This window comes from Nansenia antarctica (assembly GCF_963989245.1).
Source record: "Nansenia antarctica genome assembly, chromosome: 1".
NCBI classification, from domain to species: Eukaryota; Metazoa; Chordata; class Actinopteri; order Argentiniformes; family Microstomatidae; genus Nansenia; species Nansenia antarctica.
Window position 1 is genome coordinate 88,082,166 of NC_137674.1, and position 21,062 is coordinate 88,103,227.

General features: G+C 49.9%; 1 protein-coding gene across 1 annotated transcript in view; it reads left to right on the forward strand.

The window, feature by feature from the left end:
* The window catches only part of tenm4 (teneurin transmembrane protein 4), a gene marked incomplete at both ends in the record, with an annotated part of 257,838 nt that overhangs the window by 228,758 nt on the left and 8,018 nt on the right, over positions 1–21,062 (forward strand). The window contains 6 exons of the mRNA XM_080526836.1: positions 8,426–8,722; positions 16,044–16,228; positions 16,884–17,082; positions 17,742–18,110; positions 18,221–18,543; positions 19,027–19,565. Of these exons, the coding sequence (XP_080382962.1) occupies positions 8,426–8,722; positions 16,044–16,228; positions 16,884–17,082; positions 17,742–18,110; positions 18,221–18,543; positions 19,027–19,565 (1,912 nt within the window). The remainder of the gene's footprint in view (positions 1–8,425; positions 8,723–16,043; positions 16,229–16,883; positions 17,083–17,741; positions 18,111–18,220; positions 18,544–19,026; positions 19,566–21,062) is intronic.

Sequence of the window (21,062 nt, forward strand, 5' to 3'; positions counted from 1 at the left end):
TAAACACATGCAGGTCTGTTTATTCAACAGAACCAGTCAGAAACTGAGCAAATAAGATTACAGTTGTTATCTGCCTGGCAAAGAGGCCAGTAGATTTCAAAGGTAAAATACATCAACAACATCAAACTGGGCAAATATTGGACATGAAAAACAACGGATTCTGATTTATTTTTAATGAGAGTACAAAAGATAATCTGGTAAAAAAAAAAACTCATTAAATGTGTAAAGGAGTTTTGATTATGTTATGATAATATAAATAATTTATGTTATTGATTTGAAATTCAAACTTCATGCTCATTTCAACAGACCCTTGATTAATCACACTCGATGTAAAAGCGTTGCTTTTTAAGCGCCCAACTGATTATTAAAACATGGTTGTTTGAGAGTATAATTCTTTAGTAATGTTGTTTTCTCTGTTGTACTGTAGAGAAGTGTTTGTGGGATATGGATCGGCTGCTGTTTCAAACTCCTGCCCCCCCCCCCCCCCTCCTTTCCTCCATATCTACTTTGTTTAAGCGTTGCCTGTTTTAGAGGAAAGTCCAATTTAAAACATTCCCCTTGGGTGGGTTTCCATTCTGCGGAGGTCCAGGAGCTCTCTGCTGAAAAAGCTCTTTTCCACCCCGTTGGGTCGCTGCTGAACCAGATCCAGGCAGGAGAAACCCATCCTCTCCTCCTCTCCCTCCTCTCCTCCTCTCCCTCCTCTCCTCCTCTCCCTCCTCTCCTCCTCTCCCTCCTCTCCTCCTCTCCTCCTCCCATCCTCTCCATCCTCTCCTCCTCTCCTCCTATCCATCCTCTCCATCCTCTCCTCCTCTCCTCCTCTCCTCCTCTCCATCCTCTCCTCCTCTCCATCCTCTCCTCCTCTCCTCCTCTCCATCCTCTCCATCCTCTCCTCCTCTCCCTCCTCTCCCTCCTCTCCTCCTCTCCTCCTCTCCTCCTCTCCATCCTCTCCATCCTCTCCTCCTCTCCTCCTCTCCTCCTCTCCCTCCTCTCCTCCTCTCCTCCTCTCCTCCTCTCCTCCTCTCCTCCTCTCCTCCTCTCCCTCCTCTCCTCCTCTCCTCCTCTCCTCCTCTCCTCCTCCATCCTCTCCTCCTCTCCTCCTCTCCATCCTCTCCTCCTCTCCCTCCTCTCCATCCTCTCCTCCTCTCCATCCTCTCCCTCCTCTCCATCCTCTCCTCCTCTCCTCCTCTCCATCCTCTCCTCCTCTCCATCCTCTCCTCCTCTCCCTCCTCTCCATCCTCTCCTCCTCTCCTCCTCTCCATCCTCTCCTCCTCTCCTCCTCTCCATCCTCTCCATCCTCTCCTCCTCTCCATCCTCTCCATCCTCTCCTCCTCTCCATCCTCTCCTCCTCTCCTCCTCTCCATCCTCTCCTCCTCTCCATCCTCTCCATCCTCTCCTCCTCTCCTCCTCTCCTCCTCTCCTCCTCTCCCTCCTCTCCTCCTCTCCCTCCTCTCCTCCTCTCCCTCCTCTCCATCCTCTCCCTCCTCTCCTCCTCTCCTTCTCTCCATCCTCTCCATCCTCTCCCTCCTCTCCTCCTCTCCATCCTCTCCATCCTCTCCATCCTCTCCTCCTCTCCTCCTCTCCTCCTCTCCTCCTCTCCCTCCTCTCCTCCTCTCCATCCTCTCCATCCTCTCCCTCCTCTCCATCCTCTCCCTCCTCTCCCTCCTCTCCATCCTCTCCTCCTCTCCTCCTCTCCCTCCTCTCCATCCTCTCCATCCTCTCCTCCTCTCCATCCTCTCCATCCTCTCCTCCTCTCCCTCCTCTCCATCCTCTCCTCCTCTCCCTCCTCTCCATCCTCTCCATCCTCTCCTCCTCTCCCTCCTCTCCTCCTCTCCATCCTCTCCATCCTCTCCTCCTCTCCCTCCTCTCCATCCTCTTCCTCCTCTCCCTCCTCTCCATCCTCTCCTCCTCTCCCTCCTCTCCCTCCTCTCCATCCTCTCCATCCTCTCCATCCTCTCCCTCCTCTCCTCCTCTCCATCCTCTCCTCCTCTCCTCCTCTCCATCCTCTCCATCCTCTCCCTCGTCTCCTCCTCTCCCTCCTCTCCATCCTCTCCATCCTCTCCCTCCTCTCCATCCTCTCCTCCTCTCCCTCCTCTCCATCCTCTCCTCCTCTCCATCCTCTCCTCCTCTTCATCCTCTCCATCCTCTCCTCCTCTCCCTCCTCTCCATCCTCTCCATCCTCTCCTCCTCTCCATCCTCTCCTCCTCTCCCTCCTCTCCATCCTCTCCCTCCTCTCCATCCTCTCCTCCTCTCCCTCCTCTCCCTCCTCTCCATCCTCTCCTCCTCTCCATCCTCTCCATCCTCTCCTCCTCTCCCTCCTCTCCTTCTCTCCATCCTCTCCTCCTCTCCCTCCTCTCCAGCCTCTCCTCCTCTCCCTCCTCTCCATCCTCTCCTCCTCTCCATCCTCTCCCTCCTCTCCATCCTCTCCTCCTCTCCATCCTCTCCATCCTCTCCATCCTCTCCATCCTCTCCCTCCTCTCCATCCTCTCCATCCTCTCCTCCTCTCCCTCCTCTCCATCCTCTCCTCCTCTCCATCCTCTCCCTCCTCTCCATCCTCTCCATCCTCTCCTCCTCTCCATCCTCTCCATCCCTCTCCATCCTCTCCTCCTCTCCATCCTCTCCTCCTCTCCATCCTCTCCATCCTCTCCATCCTCTCCTCCTCTCCCTCCTCTCCATCCTCTCCTCCTCTCCATCCTCTCCTCCTCTCCATCCTCTCCTCCTCTCCATCCTCTCCTCCTCTCCTCCTCTCCTCCTCTCCCTCCTCTCCATCCTCTCCATCCTCTCCATCCTCTCCATCCTCTCCATCCTCTCCTTCTCTCCATCCTCTCCCTCCTCTCCATCCTCTCCATCCTCTCCCTCCTCTCCATCCTCTCCTCCTCTCCCTCCTCTCCATCCTCTCCTCCTCTCCATCCTCTCCTCCTCTTCATCCTCTCCATCCTCTCCTCCTCTCCCTCCTCTCCATCCTCTCCATCCTCTCCTCCTCTCCATCCTCTCCTCCTCTCCATCCTCTCCCTCCTCTCCATCCTCTCCTCCTCTCCCTCCTCTCCATCCTCTCCTCCTCTCCATCCTCTCCATCCTCTCCATCCTCTCCTCCTCTCCCTCCTCTCCTTCTCTCCATCCTCTCCTCCTCTCCCTCCTCTCCATCCTCTCCCTCCTCTCCCTCCTCTCCATCCTCTCCTCCTCTCCATCCTCTCCCTCCTCTCCATCCTCTCCATCCTCTCCATCCTCTCCATCCTCTCCCTCCTCTCCATCCTCTCCTCTCTCCATCCTCTCCATCCTCTCCTCCTCTCCATCCTCTCCATCCTCTCCTCCTCTCCCTCCTCTCCATCCTCTCCTCCTCTCCACCTCCCTCCTCTCCATCCTCTCCATCCTCTCCTCCTCTCCATCCTCTCCATCCTCTCCATCCTCTCCTCCTCTCCATCCTCTCCATCCTCTCCATCCTCTCCTCCTCTCCCTCCTCTCCATCCTCTCCATCCTCTCCTCCTCCCATCCTCCCTCTCCCATCCTCTCCATCCTCTCCTCCTCTCCATCCTCTCCATCCTCTCCATCCTCTCCATCCTCTCCTCCTCTCCATCCTCTCCATCCTCTCCATCCCTCCTCTCCCTCCTCTCCATCCTCTCCATCCTCTCCATCCTCTCCTCCTCTCCATCCTCTCCATCCTCTCCTCCTCTCCATCCTCTCCCTCCTCTCCTCCTCTCCATCCTCTCCTCCTCTCCATCCTCTCCATCCTCTCCATCCTCTCCTCCTCTCCCTCCTCTCCATCCTCTCCTCCTCTCCATCCTCTCCTCCTCTCCTCCTCTCCATCCTCTCCTCCTCTCCTCCTCTCCCTCCTCTCCATCCTCTCCTCCTCTCCCTCCTCTCCATCCTCTCCATCCTCTCCTCCTCTCCCTCCTCTCCATCCTCTCCTCCTCTCCCTCCTCTCCATCCTCTCCCTCCTCTCCATCCTCTCCTCCTCTCCCTCCTCTCCATCCTCTCCCTCCTCTCCTCCTCTCCATCTTCTCCTTCTCTCCCTCCTCTCCATCCTCTCCATCCTCTCCTCCTCTCCCTCCTCTCCATCCTCTCCTCCTCTCCCTCCTCTCCTCCTCTCCCTCCTCTCCATCCTCTCCCTCCTCTCCTCCTCTCCATCTTCTCCCTCCTCTCCATCCTCTCCATCCTCTCCTTCTCTCCCTCCTCTCCATCCTCTCCCTCCTCTCCCTCCTCTCCCTTCTCTCCTCCTCTCCCTCCTCTCCCTCCTCTCCCTCCTCTCCTCCTCTCCATCCTCTCCCTCCTCTCCCTCCTCTCCTTCTCTCCCTCCTCTCCATCCTCTCCCTCCTCTCCCTCCTCTCCCTCTTCTCCTCCTCTCCATCCTCTCCTCCTCTCCATCCTCTCCATCCTCTCCCTCCTCTCCATCCTCTCCTTCTCTCCATCCTCTCCATCCTCTCCATCCTCTCCTCCTCTCCATCCTCTCCCTCCTCTCCATCCTCTCCCTCCTCTCCTTCTCTCCATCCTCTCCCTCCTCTCCCTCCTCTCCATCCTCACCATCCTCTCCTCCTCTCCATCCTCTCCCTTCTCTCCATCCTCTCCATCCTCTCCCTCCTCTCCCTCTCTCCTCTCCATCCTCTCCATCCTCTCCATCCTCTCACCTCCTCTCCATCCTCTCCCTCCTCTCCCTCCTCTCCATCCTCTCCCTCCTCTCCTTCTCTCCTTCTCTATCTCCTCCCTCCATCCTCTCCCTCCTCTCCCTCCTCTCCCTGTCTACCTTCCTGCCTCCACAACAGCCTACTGCACTCCTCTCTCCTGGAGTTAACATTAGAACAGCCTTAACACTAGAACAGCCTTACCACTGCAACAGCCTTAACACTAGAACAGTCTTAACACTAGAACACCAGGGCAGACACCTTAGCCTTAACACTAGAACAGCCTCAACACTAGAACAGCCTTAACACCAGAACATCCTTAACACTAGAACAGCCTCAACACTAGAACAGCCTCAACACTAGAACAGCCTGACCACTAGAACAGCATTAACACTAGAACAGCCTTAACACTAGAACAGCCTTAACACTAGAACAGCCTTAACACTAGAACAGCCTTAACACTAGAACAGCCTTAACACCAGAACAGCCTTAACACTAGAACAGCATTAACACTAGAACAGCCTTAACACTAGAACACCAGGGCAGACACCTTAACACTAGAACAGCCTCAACACTAGAACAACCGTAACACTAGAACAGCCTGACCACTAGAACAGCCTTAACACTAGAATAGCCTTAACACTAGAAGAGCCGTGTCTATGTTACCTACTATAAGAGCCGCCTCGGGGGTCAAATGACCATAGTCTTTACAATGGGAAGCTGCTACTTACACACAACGACCACTAGTTGGCGCGTCTTGTAAATTAGCCTGCCTCCTCCTACACAGAAAAACTGCAAAATAGCTTCATACTAGCTTATCCTGATGTGGTTTTGAAAATGTAAGGATACTGGGTGGTAGAACGCACATATCTAGGAAGAGTCATGAAAGGAGGGTCCTGAAATTTGATCGAGTGCAAAGATATCATATTTTCTTTACTCACAGGGTCAAAATGACCCCACCCATGGCTGTTCTAGAGTTAAACCAGGCTGCTAAGTATGAACGGGTATAGAAACAGAATGCTGGGATCTGTAGGGGTTATTTTGGGTCTTTTAGACTTTCTGACCAACCCACTTCACCACCAAACCTCACATGAATTTATTGCGAAATATTTATTGACTCTACCGACATTTCCTCTGACTTCTGTTTCACTACGTCACTCCTTCCAGAGACAGCTTCACATGCAGGAAGGGATAAACACAACATAAGGAGAGTCTACTCTATTGATCTGAGGCCCAGCATCACTCTCCCTATATTGGAGTTTGTTCGTCGTCAGCGTCTGTGCCTGTCTCAGATTTCTCTGATGCCCTTGTTGCTCCGCTCCTCCAGGGAGTCCTGCCATTCACCAACACTTTCAGTGTCAAATAATCCTCTCAATTAGCCGTTGGCGACATTAATTGGCCCCGGTGTAATTGTCCCTTCACAGACCAGAGGCCCCGGCGTGCTTGTCTAAATGAGATGGAGAGAGAGAGAGAGAGAGAGAGAGAGAGAGAGAGAGAGGCTCCACACAGCTCCCTGCTCTCTGCCACGACACTGGAGAGAGGCCAAGCGCCGCTTTCAGAGCCGTTTTTTAAGACGCCGTCGTTAAGCTGTGCCAAGCGGTGTGTGCCAATGCTGAATGCCAGGCTACCTGGAGAGAAAACCAGGCAGATTAATCAGAGAGACATGATGAAGAGAGGAGAGGGGGAGAGAGGAGGGGGGGAGAGAGAGGAGAGAGAGGAGAGAAAGCTGCAGTTTAATTAAAGCCTGTGCCCATTTTCCCTCCGTCAAATATCATCCAAATCTGCCAGATGGATTCAGAAGTACTGTATGTATAACGACCCGCTGTACCAAGGCTGCTCAGTAAGACCTGTTTTAGTGGGGGGGGGGGGGGGGGGGGGGGGGGGGTTTGTGTCTCTCTGGTTTCTCTTGTGGGCGGCTGTGGCGCAGGAGGTTAGAGGCTGGTGGAGGTAGAGGCTGGTGGAGGTAGAGGCTATGGCGCAGGAGGTTAGAGGCTGGTGGAGGTAGAGGCTGGTGGAGGTAGAGGATGGTGGAGGTAGAGGCTGGTGGAGGTAGAGGCTGGTGGAGGTAGAGGATGGTGGAGGTAGAGGCTGGTGGAGGTAGAGGATGGTGGAGGTAGAGGCTGGTGGAGGTAGAGGATGGTGGAGGTAGAGGCTAGTGGAGGTAGAGGCTGTGGTGCAGGAGGTAGAGGCTGGTGGAGGTAGAGGCTGTGGCGCAGGAGGTAGAGGCTGGTGGAGGTAGAGGCTGTGGCGCAGGAGGTATAGCCGGCATAATGATCACAAGGTCGGCAGATCGGCGGTTCAAACCCCGGCTGGCCACATGTCAAAGTGTCCTTGGGCAAGACACTGAACCCCAAATTGCTCTATATAAGTCAGTCTATATAAGTCAGTCTATATAAGTCAGTCTATATAAGTCAGTCTATATAAGTTAGTCTATATAAGTCAGGCTATATAAGTCAGTCTATATAAGTCTGTCTATATAAGTCAGTCTATATAAGTCAGTCCATTTACCATTTGCAACGTGGCTGTCTGGTTGCCAGGGCCTGTGTTCCTGCTGACTGACAGTAGACATGTGACGCTAGGCTGCTGGCTCCTTCGGTCTGCAGCTCTGTGGCTTTCAGATAAACCTCAGCAGCAGTGACTTCCTGTTTGCCCTGACCTGAACGTGCCCTGCAGATTACTGTGTTCAGAGAAGTGGCTTTCAGCTCTGATCATAGTGTGCGCCGAGGTCACTAAGTCTTCATGCATTAGAGTGAAGCAGGGACTCGCTGTGAAGTGTCATTCAAACAATGTCCCGAGCTTTCCACTTCGTCTGCACGGTGCAGGAGTGGAATTGATTTCTTCCCGCTCTCTCTTCCAATTTAAGGGAACTGCACAAAGTAAAATGACAATCATTTTGTACCTGGTAATTCCTTTCTGTAAGCGTCTGAAAACAATTTTAATGATCAATGCGTGTTGAATAGGCTAGACTCCCACTCCTAAGACTTTCCTGGATTTTTACACAAGCAAAGAAGAAGTATGGTAATTATTCTAATTGCATCACCTCAACGACTCCTGTACTCCAGAGAATCTGCTTTACTATTGTAATTAAAAATATAATCAGATTTTACATTGAGTTTTTCTCACAATCTTCCACTTCAAAAAACATTGCATTAGGAAGGCTCCTCTCAATCACTGCTAACCTCCAGAAACAGTTATTCCCTGTTCCTAACACATCAGTGTTCACTTCAATGGCAGCATTAACCCTGGATTGTAATTAACTATTGGCAGTTCTGGTTGGATGCTAAACTGCATTTTGTTGTATTGTACTTGTACTCTGCGATGACAATAAAGTTTAATCTAATCCAGGTTAATCCTCCAACAGGGGGACAATAATAATAATAATAATTAATAATTCATTATATTTATATAGCGCTTTTCCAAGGCTCAAAGACACTGATGTCTAGGGATCATACAGAAATACACTGTATGGAAAGACTCACCTCTATTTTAACACTTCAATTAGAGAAATGTAATTGTATGTTTATTGGAAAAAATGTATTGTGTATATAGACCATTGAGAAAAGTGTGATATTGTATATCAAGATGTTTGTATGTGTTTTGATCCGACAAGATGACTATCACCCTTGACAACCTTGTTTGTTTGTATGTTTGTATTTATTTTTTTCAATAACAAAACAGTAAAAAAAATATTATTATTAATAATAATAATAATTTACTCTAACCCAACCCAACCCAACCCAACCCAACCCAACCCAACCCAACCCAACCCAACCCAACCCAACCTAATCCATCCTCTCCTCTTCTCTCTGCAGGTCCACAACAGGAACCTGCTCTCCCTGGACTTCGACCGCGTCACCAGGACAGAGAAGGTTTACGACGACCACAGGAAGTTCACCCTGCGGATCCACTACGACCAGGCGGGCCGGCCCACGCTCTGGGCGCCTAGCAGCCGCCTGAACGGGGTCAACGTCACCTACTCGCCCGGGGGCCACGTGGCCGGCATCCAGAGGGGTACCATGTCCGTACGCATGGAGTACGACCAGAACGGCAGGATCACATCACAGATATTCGCTGACGGGAAATCATGGAGCTACACCTACCTGGAGAAGGTAAGCACTAGTAACACCTGAAGAAGGTAAACACTAGTAACACCTGGAGAAGGTAAGCACTAGTAACACCTGGAGAAGGTAAACACTAGTAACACCTGGAGAAGGTTAACACTAGTAACATCTGAAGAATGTAAACACTAGTAACACCTGGAGAAGGTAAACACTAGTAACACCTGGAGAAGGTAAACACTAGTAACACCTGGAGAAGGTAAACACTAGTAACACCTGAAGAAGGTAAACACTAGAATGAATGAATGAATGAATGAATGAATGAATGAATGAATGAATGAATGAATGAATGAATGGTCTTTATTGTCATTGATATAGTACAGGTACCATACAACAACATTTGGGAGGGGGGGCTCCCCCCCTACCTAGAGAAGGTATGAACACTAGTAACACCTGGAGAAGGTACACACTAGTAACACCTGGAGAAGGTAAACACTAGTAACACCTGGAGAAGGTAAACACTAGTAACACCTGGAGAAGGTAAACACTAGTAACACCTGGAGAAGGTAAACACTAGTAACACCTGGATAAGGTAAACACTAGTAACACCTGGGGGCCGTTCCACTAACGTTGATTAGTATATCGGCGATTAAAATAAATCCTGCGATCAGGCAACTCGGGATTGGAATTCAAGCCTCAGGTGATTCCTCGAACGAAGATCAGGCTTGTGTCATGAGTGTTCACAGAACACCGGCTTAGAAATCCTCGATAAGGGCGCGTGCACGCAGACATAAAGAGCCCCGAAGAGTCAAACTGTTGAAATGAAGATTGATCTTTATGAAGACGACAAATAAGATGTAAAATAGTGTAATACTGCCGCAGTTAACAAGGCGAGGGAAATGGTTTGGCAAGAAATTGCTGACCGATTAAATGTGTAGGTCATACTAGCCCCATGTTCATATTTTAATAAATGAATATTTCCTACTGTGGTGATATCAGCAGCAGCCTACAAACTGTCATATCGTCACGATGGCATAGTGGTATTGACCGCTGCCATGGTATTTATTTGTCATTTTAAGACGGTGGTTCAAATCCCTCTTCAGACACACTTTTTATTGCATTTCGTTGTTTGAATCTAATCTAAAATCTCATCTAAAAAACATATAGGCTATAAAATGATGGTGCAGGCTAATTTACAAGAACTGACACGATTACAATGGTGTTTGAAGCCTTTCTGAGTAAATTATGTTCTTCTACCTTTGGCATAGATTATTTTTTCTTATGATTACTGATGGATAGATGTTTCACTTAGACAGATATATATATATATTGTAAATCGATTTGCATGAAGGCTTCGGTTAAATGTAAAAAAACAAAAAAACAAAAACGTTAAGTTCAATCAAGTCTCGAACACGCAGCCTTCGGAACTCTAGCTGGCTGCCTTAACCCCTGCGCCAGCCACACCACTGTAATGACGATAATGCAAGTTGATAGACATACCTATTTTATTTTTTACACTTTTTTATTTATTTAGCTATCGATCTATCTATCTATCACACTTTCAAAATATCAAGTTATCTATCACACAATCAAACTATCTATCTATCGATCGATCACACTTTCAAAATATCAAATTATCTATCTATCACACAGTCAAACTATCTATCTATCTATCTCGTGTGAAGTGGGAACTAATATTTCCTAAAAGACACTTGAGGAACTGTCGTTCGGGATGTAGTTTCCGCCTGTGAGCCTTTTTTGACGCACGCATTACCTAAACCAGCCTGTAAGTCTGCTCGGGACCAGAATTACTCAGAAGGATTGGTTGCTTAGCATTCCTGCATACACTACCATGGGGAAAAGTGCTCCCATCACCACTAAGACTGTCAGAACCTGGCCAGAAGGGTCCGCTCCACTGCAGATCTGCCTAAATGACACCCTATGGCAGGAATATGAGCATGAGGACCTGGAACAGTACACGTCGTCGGTTCTGAACCACATAGTGAACTGCACCAACTCAGTCACCGTGGACAAACGGGTCCGGGTCTACCCCAACACGAAGCCATGGATGACTGGGAAGGTCCAAAAACTGATCAACGAGAGGGACAACGCCTTCTTCGCAGGGAAGAGCACACCGCTGTACAGCTCCACCAGGGCCAACCTAAAGCGCGGAATCAAAGCGGCCAAGGCAGAGCACAGAGAGAAGATTGAGGAATGCCTCCTGAGCAACGACTCCAGGCGGATGTGGCAAGGGGTTCAGCAGATGACAAACTTCAGAGCCAACAGGCTCACAGCCGCAGAGGACGACCCCCTGCTGGCGGGAAAGCTGAACACCTTCTACGCCCGGTTCGACGAGGGGCGAACGGAGGTAACCGCAACACAAACACCACTCTCTCCAGCTCTCAGCAGCCTCACCCTCACAGAGCATGAAGTGAGACGCGTACTGAAGGCGGTGGACCCCAGGAAAGCCTCGGGGCCGGATGGCGTCCTGGGACGGGTGCTGAGAGACTGCGCCGACCAGCTGGCCGGGGTTTTCACCAACATCTTTAACCAGTCCCTGTCCCAGGCCACCGTCCCACCCTGCCTGAAAACCTCAACTATCATCCCAGTCCCGAAGAAAAGCACGGTGAGCTGCCTAAACGACTACCGCCCGGTGGCACTCACACCAATCATCATGAAGTGCTTCGAGAAACTAGTCCGGGCCCACATACTCACACGCCTCCCGCCCAACCTGGATCCATACCAGTTCGCCTACAGAGCCCACAGGTCCACAGAGGACGCCATTGCGACGACTCTCCACGCCACTCTATCCCACCTGGAGAGGGGAAACAGCTACGCGAGACTGCTCTTCGTGGACTTCAGCTCCGCCTTCAACACCATCCTTCCAGACAGGCTAGTGACCAAACTACTAGACCTGGGTCTATCACACTCTATATGTGCGTGGATCAAGGACTTCCTGACCGACCGCCCCCAGAGGGTGCGGGTGGGCCCCCACACCTCCACAGCCCTCAGCCTCAGCACTGGGTCCCCCCAGGGCTGCGTGCTAAGCCCCATCCTCTACAACCTCTACACCCACGACTTCACCCCCGTCCACCCCAGCAACTACATCGTAAAGTTTGCAGACGACACCACCGTGGTGGGATGTATCTCGGGGGGGGACGAGGCGGCGTACAGGGATGAGGTAGAGCAACTGAGCAAGCTGTGCAAGGTCAACAACCTGCTGCTGAACAAGTCAAAGACCCAGGAATTCATCGTAGACTTCAGGAGGAAAAAGTCCGAGATCCAGCCCCTGCTCATCGACGGAGAGAGCGTGGAGAGAGTCTCAACCCTCCGATTCCTGGGACACCACATGCGGGATGACCTGACCTGGAAGGACAACACAAAAGGCACCATCAAGAGGGCACAACAGCGGCTATACACCCTGAGATGCCTCAGGAAGGAACACAACAAGCAGGAGATACTGGTGGCCTTCTACCGCGGCGCAGTGGAGAGAACCCTCACCTACGGCATCTGCAACTGGTTCTCCAGCTGCACAACAGCGGAGAGAAATGCGCTACAGAGAGTAGTGAGAACAGCACAGAAGATCACCGGCGCCCCCCTCCCCTCTCTGGAAGAGCTGTACAACACACGCTGTCTCAGGAAGGCCTCAAAGATCTCCAGGGACCCGACCCACCCTGGGCACGTACACTTTACCAGGCTGCCCTCGAAAAGGAGGTTCAGGACCCTGGCCGCTAAGACAAACAGACTGAAGAACTGCTTCTACCACAGGGCCGTCCAGGCCCTGAACACAGCAAAGACCTAAGTTCTGGGCCCTGGACAGTCTGGACGGATTGTATGGCAGCTGCTGGACTGAAAAAAAAATCAGGTGTAGTGCTGAGGCACAAACATGTACATTTCAAGCCTGCAAACTGTGACACTTTAAATAACGTGAAAAAATACTATTGTGCAATATGACAACCCTAGTTGACTATCTGTGCAGTATAGTACAGTGGATTGTGTACATAGCCTTTATTTATGTAAACCAGCTCCTTACCTTCTTGTGATTTTTTCTTTTTCTAAAAGTTTTTTTTTTCCCTTTCCTAACACCAGGGGAGCCACCCCTCCTAAATTTCGCTGTTTGGTACCTGTACTGTAGCAATGACAATAAAGTCCATTCATTCATTCAACCAAGCAGCGAATTATTTGAGCCACATTGATGGAACCGACCGCAAGCTTATTTAAACCTGGATCAGAGTTAATCGCTTGGATCAGAGTTAATCTCGCATAGTGGAACGGGCCCCTGGAGAATGGAATGGAATGGAATGGAATGGACTTTATTTGTCATTGCTACCAAACAACGAAATTTAGGAGGGGTGGCTCCCCTGGTGTTAGGAAAGGGAAAAATAAAATAAAATAATAATAGAAAAAGCATAAAATCACAAGAAGGTAAGGAGCTGGTTTACATCAATAAAGGCTATGTACACAATCCACTGTACAGTACTATACTGCACAGATAGTCAACTAGGGTTGTCATATTGCACAAAAGTATTTTTTCACGTTATTTTAAAGTGTCACAGTTTGCAGGCTTGAAATGTTTGTGCCTCAGCACTAGCTGCCATACAATCCGTCCGGACTGTCCTGGGCCCAGAACTTAGGCCTTTTCTGTGTTCAGGGCCTTGACGGCCCTGTGGTAGAAGCAGTTCTTCAGTCTGTTTGTCTTAGCGGCCGGGGTCCTGTACCTCCTGTTCGAGGGCAGCCTGACAAAGTGTACGTGCCCAGGGTGGGTCGGGTCCCTGGAGATCTTGGAGGCCCTCCTGAGACAGTGTGTGTTGTACAGCTCCTCCAGAGAGGGGAGGGGGGCGCCGGTGATCTTCTGTGCTGTTCTCACGACTCTCTGTAGCGCGTTTCTCTCCGCTGTTGTGCAGCTGTGGAACCAGTTGCAGATGCCGTAGGTGAGGATGCTCTCCACTGCGCCGTGGTAGAAGGCCACCAGTATCTCCTGCTTGTTGTGTTCTTTCCTGAGGCATCTCAGGGTGTATAGCCGCTGTTGTGCCCTCTTGATGGTGCCTTTTGTGTTGTCCTTCCAGGCCAGGTCATCCCGCATGTGATGTCCCAGGAATCGGAGGGTTGAGACTCTCTCCACGCTCTCTCCGTCGATGAGCAGGGGCTGGATCTCGGACTTTTTCCTCCTGAAGTCTACGATGAATTCCTGGGTCTTTGACTTGTTTAGCAGCAGGTTGTTAACCTTGCACAGCTTGCTCAGTTGCTCTACCTCATCCCTGTACGCCGCCTCGTCCCCCCCCGAGATACATCCCACCACGGTGGTGTCGTCTGCAAACTTAACGATGTAGTTGCTGGGGTGGACGGGGGTGAAGTCGTGGATGTAGAGGTTGTAGAGGATGGGGGGATGGGGGGACCCAGTGCTGAGGCTGAGGGCTGTGGAGGTGTGGGGGCCCACCCGCACCCTCTGGGGGCGGTCGGTCAGGAAGTCCTGGAGAAGGTACACACTAGTAACACCTGGAGAAGGTAAACACTAGTAACACCTGGAGAAGGTACACACTAGTAACACCTGGAGAAGGTACACACTAGTGTCTGCTGCTAAAGTATAACGTCAGGTCTATAGATAAGACACAATCAAAAACCAGAGAAGAATATGATTGAGTCTTAGAATGATGTCTATGTAAGGAAGCCCTTAAAAGCAGATTTAAAGTTAATTTGAAGTTTAACTTTTCATCGTTCTTCATTCTGCTGTAGATTTGAGCAGCGTTATCAGTAAACGTCTGATGCACTCTGCAGGTAATGTACACGGTTACCACAGACAGCTTGACAGTGCAGTTACAGTACGCCTAGAATAAATGGTAAATGGTAAATGGACTGCACTTATATAGCGCCTTTTTTGCTGCTCCAAAGCGCTGAGACACAGCCTCTACCTCCTGAGACACAGCCTCTACCTCCTGAGACACAGCCTCTACCTCCTGCGACACAGCCTCTACCTCCTGAGACACAGCCTCTACCTCCTGAGACACAGCCGCCCCAGAATAGCTCTGATGAGCAGTACAGAGAGAAGCCAATCACACACACACGTCACCTTCTATGAGCTTATTAAAGAAGACTGCTTAACGAGAATGTAAAGGGCCTTGATTCTCTTAACATCTAATATGAAGATTGCTGTGATTCACAACCATTATAGTCTGAAGTCAGTTGAACGGCTCTTAAGTGCCGAGAGGCTGTCAGCCATGTTGTGACAGTCTCCAAAGTGATTTGATTATGTAATTTATTTTGCCCCAAAATTCCCCAAATGGAAATTGCCTTTCGCTAAATTCTCTTTGAAAGACTTTGAACGCCCTCCTCACACTGTTCAGATCAGAGGAATCTCCAAACAAGAAAAATAATAAACTGCCTGTTTATCAAATCATCATGTTTATCAAATCATCTCTCCAGGACATCTTAATGTCTTCAGAGGATTACAGCATCTTCACTTTCTTTTTTTTTCTTTCTTTTTTTTCTGAGTGGGGCAGTCCCACTCATATTTTTCCTTTTATTGCGATAGAGATAGTAGAGATTTTGATAAGAAGGATGGGTGAGAGAGAGAGGAGGATAGAGACAGTAGAGACTGACAGGAAGGGTGGGTGAGAGAGAGAGAGAAAGGATGACATGCAGGATATGTCCTGCGGTTACATGGTCGACGCTTAACCCGTTACGCCACCTAAGCATCCCATGCATCTTCACTTTCAACACGATTCCTTGGTCTGACTTGCATTCACAGCACAGTGATGCAGACATTTTCTTTACATTTTACATGTTTGTATAATTGTTTGGTTTATCCAGCTACTTGGATATTATTTCTTCAGCCTGCGTAAGGTACAACACATCTAGACTCACGGCACTGTATATACGTACTCGAAGGGTTGAATATCAACATAATTTTTTGGGGTTTGAAATTCACTCCTGCTGCATTGAAAATAAGTTTTCCACAATCTAACTGTCCCCTCCCCTCTGTCCTCTCTCCTCTCTCCTCTCTCCCCTCTGTCCCCTCTCCTCTCTCCCCTCTCCCCTCTCCCCTCTCCCCTCTCTCCTCTCTCCTCTCTCCTCTCTCCTCTCTCCTCTCTCCTCTCTCTACTCTCTCCCCTCTCTCCTCTCTCCTCTCTTCTCTCTCCTCTCTCCTCTCTCCCCTCTCCCCTCTCCCCTCTCTCCTCTCTCCTCTCTCCTCTCTCCTCTCTCCTCTCTCTACTCTCTCCCCTCTCTCCTCTCTCCTCTCTTCTCTCTCCTCTCCCCTCTCTCCTCTCTCCTCTCCCCTCTCCCCTCTGTCCTCTCCCCTCTGTCCTCTCCTCTCTCCCCTCTCCCCCCTCTCCTCTGTCCTCTGTCCTCTCCCCTCCCCCCTCCCCCTCTCCAGTCCATGGTGCTGTTGCTCTACAGCCAGCGGCAGTACATCTTCGAGTTCGACAAGAATGACCGCCTCTCCTCCGTGACCATGCCCAACGTGGCCCGGCTGACCCTGGAGACCACCCGCTCCGTGGGCTACTACAGGAACACCTACCGGCCCCCCGAGGGCAACGCCTCTGTGCTGCAGGACTACAGGTGTGTTGGTTGTCCCCCGTAGTAGGTCTCTCAGGTCCTCTGACCAGGGTGTGTTGGTTGTCCCCCGTGCCAGACTGAAGACCCAGGGTGATGGAGCATTCCAAACCGTGGCTCCCAGGCTCTGGAATGCTCTGCCCTGGGATCTTAGATCAGCGGTCTCGGCCTCGGCCTCGGCTTTTAAAAAACAGCTAAAGACTGTCTTGTATAGTCAGGCTTTTGGCTAACCCCAAAAGAAGCCTGTCTTTCTGTGTCCTGTTTATATTGTTGTACACTTGTTGTTTGTTACCTGTTTCTTATTTTCACTTGTTTACCTGTTTTAACCTGCTGTGGCAATTATATATACAAGCAAATAACTCTCCAGAATTGCCATACACATGTACTGTATATATAGTACGTACATTGATGGAGAGGAAATCATATAACTGAGCTCATATATACACATACAAAATAAAAGGGAGAGAAAAATATATATATACGTATATATATAATAATAATAATAAAATAAATAAAAAAAAAGGGAAAAAGAAACATGAAAACTGAGAAAAAAATAAAGAAAAGGGTACATTGCAACAGATACATTAATTATATCCAACTCCTACTCTATTCCTGGTCAATTCACAACAACAATAATTTGTACTTCCTTACTTACGTACAGCGAGGGGGGCCAGCTGCTGCAGACCACCTACCTGGGCACGGGCCGGCGCGTCATCTACAAGTACGGCAAGCTGACCAAGCTGCTGGAGATCCTCTACGACACCTCGCGCGTGGCCTTCTCCTACGACGAGGCCACGGGCATGCTGAAGACCGTCAACCTGCAGAGCGAGGGCTTCACCTGCACCATCCGCTACCGCCAGGTGAGTAGAACCACCTGCCACCTGTCAGAAGCACCTAGAACCAGGTGATAGAACCAGGGTGGCTGTGTCTCAGGAGGTAGAGCCGGCGTCTAATGATTGCAAGGTTGGCAGATCGGCGGTTCGAGCCCTGGCTGGCCACATGTCGAAGTGTCCTTGGGGACATTGTTTTATTGCTTTATTGTTTTTAGTCCTTTTATCTTCTCTCCTTTTAATTGTTATCGTATCTTGCACTGTGTTGCATTTTATTTAATAATCCTGCTGCACTTTACCTGCTTTTCATTTGTGAAGCACTTTGGTTCAGCTGCTGCTGTATGTTAACACTAGAACAGCCGTGCCTTTTTTATCTACTAAAAGTGCTACCTCTTTACAATGCTCAAGCTGCTATTTACACACGACGACCACTAGTTGGCCACTGGTAAATTAGCCTGCTTCCTACACAGAAAAACTGCAAAATAGCTTTATACTATCTTATCCTGATGTGATTTTGAAAACGTAAGGATGCTGGGTGGTAGAACGCACATATCTAGGAAAAGTCATGAAAGGAGGGTCCTGAAATTTGATCAAGTGCAAAGATATGACATTTTTTTTACTCACCCCTCTTGGCTGTTCTAGTGTTAAATGTGCTATATAAATAAAGTTGACTTGACGTGACTTGGCAGATCGGCCCGCTCATCGACCGGCAGATCTTCCGCTTCAGCGAGGAGGGGATGGTGAACGCCCGCTTCGACTACGTCTACGACAACAGCTTCCGGGTCACCAGCATGCAGGCGGTGATCAACGAGACGCCCCTCCCCATCGACCTCTATCGCTACGACGACGTGTCGGGCAAGACAGAGCAGTTCGGGAAGTTCGGCGTCATCTACTACGACATCAACCAGATCATCACCACGGCTGTCATGACGCACACCAAGCACTTTGACGCCTACGGCCGCGTGAAGGAGGTGCAGTACGAGATCTTCCGCTCGCTCATGTACTGGATGATGGTCCAGTACGACAACATGGGCCGTGTGGTCGCCAAGGAGCTGAAGGTTTGTTTGTTTATTTGGATCCACCATTAGATACAGCAAACATGCAGTAGCTATTCTTCCTGGGGTCCTGCCGAGAAACTATCTAACTGAAAAACTATCTATTTGAAAAGGTGGGTCCGTATGCTAACACGACTCGCTACACCTACGAGTACGACGCGGACGGGCAGCTGCAGGTGGTCTCGGTCAACGACAAGCCCCTGTGGCGGTACAGCTACGACCTGAACGGCAACCTGCACCTCCTCAGCCCCGGGAACAGCGCCCGCCTCACGCCGCTGCGCTACGACCTCCGGGACCGCATCACCCGGCTGGGCGACGTGCAGTACCGCGTGGACGAGGACGGCTTCCTGAAGCAGCGGGGGAACGACTTCTTCCAGTACAGCAGCTCCGCCCTGCTGGTCAAGGCCTACAACCGGGAGTCAGGCTGGAGCGTCAGGTGGGTTTGGTTGTTTGATTGATTGATTGATTGATTGGTTGATTGGTTGATTGATTGATTGATTTAGTTTATTCATGGTTCAAGTAAAAACAGTAATCCCAAAAATCTTCAAATTCATAAAAATGAGATTAGCTTGTCCTGCAAGGAAGCTTTTGTGCACTTTGTTCTCTTCACGTTGAAGTGATTTTCTATAGTTAACTGTTAATGTTAATACATTTACTTTTGAGTAATTATGGGACTTTATTTTATATTAATTATCCTTCAGACTTTTTTGTCTGTATGGCAGTGAAATCCCTCATTTCATCACCTCGAGGATGACAAAAAGCTATTATATGGAGTCGCGAATAGGTCTAAAATTCTATTCAAATAGTCTAAAAAGTCTAGAAAGGTCTAAAAAGGTATTAAATTTGACTTGTTGAAACTTGTAGGAACCCTGTAGTCAGATAGTTGTTTTCATTTCTGATCTCCACACTGCTTGTTCAGGTACCGCTACGACGGCCTGGGCAGGCGTGTGTCCAGCCGCAGCAGCCAGGGTCACCACCTGCAGTTCTTCTACGCCGACCTGTCCAGCCCCACGCGCGTCACGCACATGTACAACCACTCCAGCTCGGAGATCACCTCCCTGTACTACGACCTGCAGGGGCACCTGTTCGCCATGGAGCTCAGCAGCGGGGACGAGTTCTACGTGGCGTGCGACAACATCGGCACGCCGCTGGCTGTGTTCAGCGGCTCGGGGGTCATGATCAAACAGGTCCTCCACACGGCGTTCGGGGAGGTGTACCTGGACTCCAACCCCGCGTTCCAGCTGGTGGTGGGCTACCAGGGGGGGCTGTACGAGCCGCTGAGCAGGCTGGTGCACATGGGCAGGAGAGACTACGACGTCCTGGCGGGGCGGTGGACCACGCCCGACCACGAGGTGTGGAGCCGCCTCAACAGCAACAACATCATGCCCTTCAACCTCTACATGTTCAAGAGCAACAACCCGCTCAGCAACAACCAGGAGATCAAGTGCTACATGACAGGTGAGTCCTGCTGCTAGCTAGCCAAACAAACCAGAGACTGGGCCAATACACTACTATGGTATAGTGTAGCTAACTAACTAGCTAACCAAACAAACCAGTGGTTAACAATAGAACACCACATCACCAACTGTCAAATCTTATTTCAAATTTGTGGCAGTTGAATCTAAGTGACAGTTGACACTAGAACAGCCGTGTCTATGTTACCTACTATAAGAGTTTAACACTAGAACAGCCGTGTCTATGTTACCTACTATAAGAGTTTAACACTAGAACAGCTGTGTCTATGTTACCTACTATAAGAGCCGCCTCGGGGGTCACATGACCATAGTCTTTACAATGTGAAGCTGCTATTTACACACAACGACCACTAGTTGGCGCGTCTTGTAAATTAGCCTGCCTCCTACACAGAAAAACTGCAAAATAGCTTCATACTAGCTTATCCTGATGTGATTTTTGAGAATGTAAGGATACTGGGTGGTAGAACGCACATATCTAGGAAAAGTCATGGAAGGAGGGTCCTGAAATTTGATCGAGTGCAAAGATATAAAAAGAAATGTTTACTCACATGGTCAAATGGCTGTTCTAGAGAGACTGGGCTAACACACTGCTATGCTATACTGTGAAGGGAGGCTCCTCTTAAGTCTTTCTATTTTATTGAATTCCCTACACTTTAAATTCAGAATAGCATCGGCCTCACAGAAGGGGGTGTAGCTCCTGCCAACATCAAAGTGAAACGCAGCGTGGTGGTGAGGTGTTATAAGACTTTCCTTACTCCTACACAGAGAGGGATGTCTCTCAGCCTCTCCTCTGTTTGGATGTGTTTCTCTCTTTTCTCTTGCCAATGGCGTTTCATTTTGAAAGCACTCAGAGGGAACGATGATGAACTGCTCAGTCCCCGTCTCCGTTGTTGAGCATTCTGGTCCCTGCCGAGAAATATCCCATTATGCTGTTGCCTTGGTGCGGAGGGGGGGGGGGGGTAAATGGCAGTGGGGGCTCCCCAATGGAGACAGAGAGCACAATGGAGCTGTACAGCTCTGAGCCGAGGGCTGTTGTATCAACCTCCGTGGTTGGAAGCGAAACAACATTGTTAGAAAAGAACCATATCATAAGGCTGGCGCTCCGCAGTCACACCGACGAGCTAACAGGAGTGTTTGGGCTTAAAATACTAACTGTTTATTATTAATGGTGAATGGACTGCACTTATATAGCGCCTTTATCCAAAGCGCTTTACAACGGCCTCTCATTCACCCGTTCACACACACATTCACACACCAATGGCGGCAAGCTACCATGCAAGGCACCGGCCCGCTCACTGGGAGCAATTTGGTTCAGTGTCTTGCCCAAGGACACTTCGACATGTAGCAAGCCGGGACTCGAACCGCAGATCTATCAACCTTGCGATCATTAGACGGCGGCGGCTCTACCTCCTGACACACAGCCGCCCCTGACCTATGTTCTTATGTTCTTATGCTATTGGAAAGACGAGACGAAAATGAC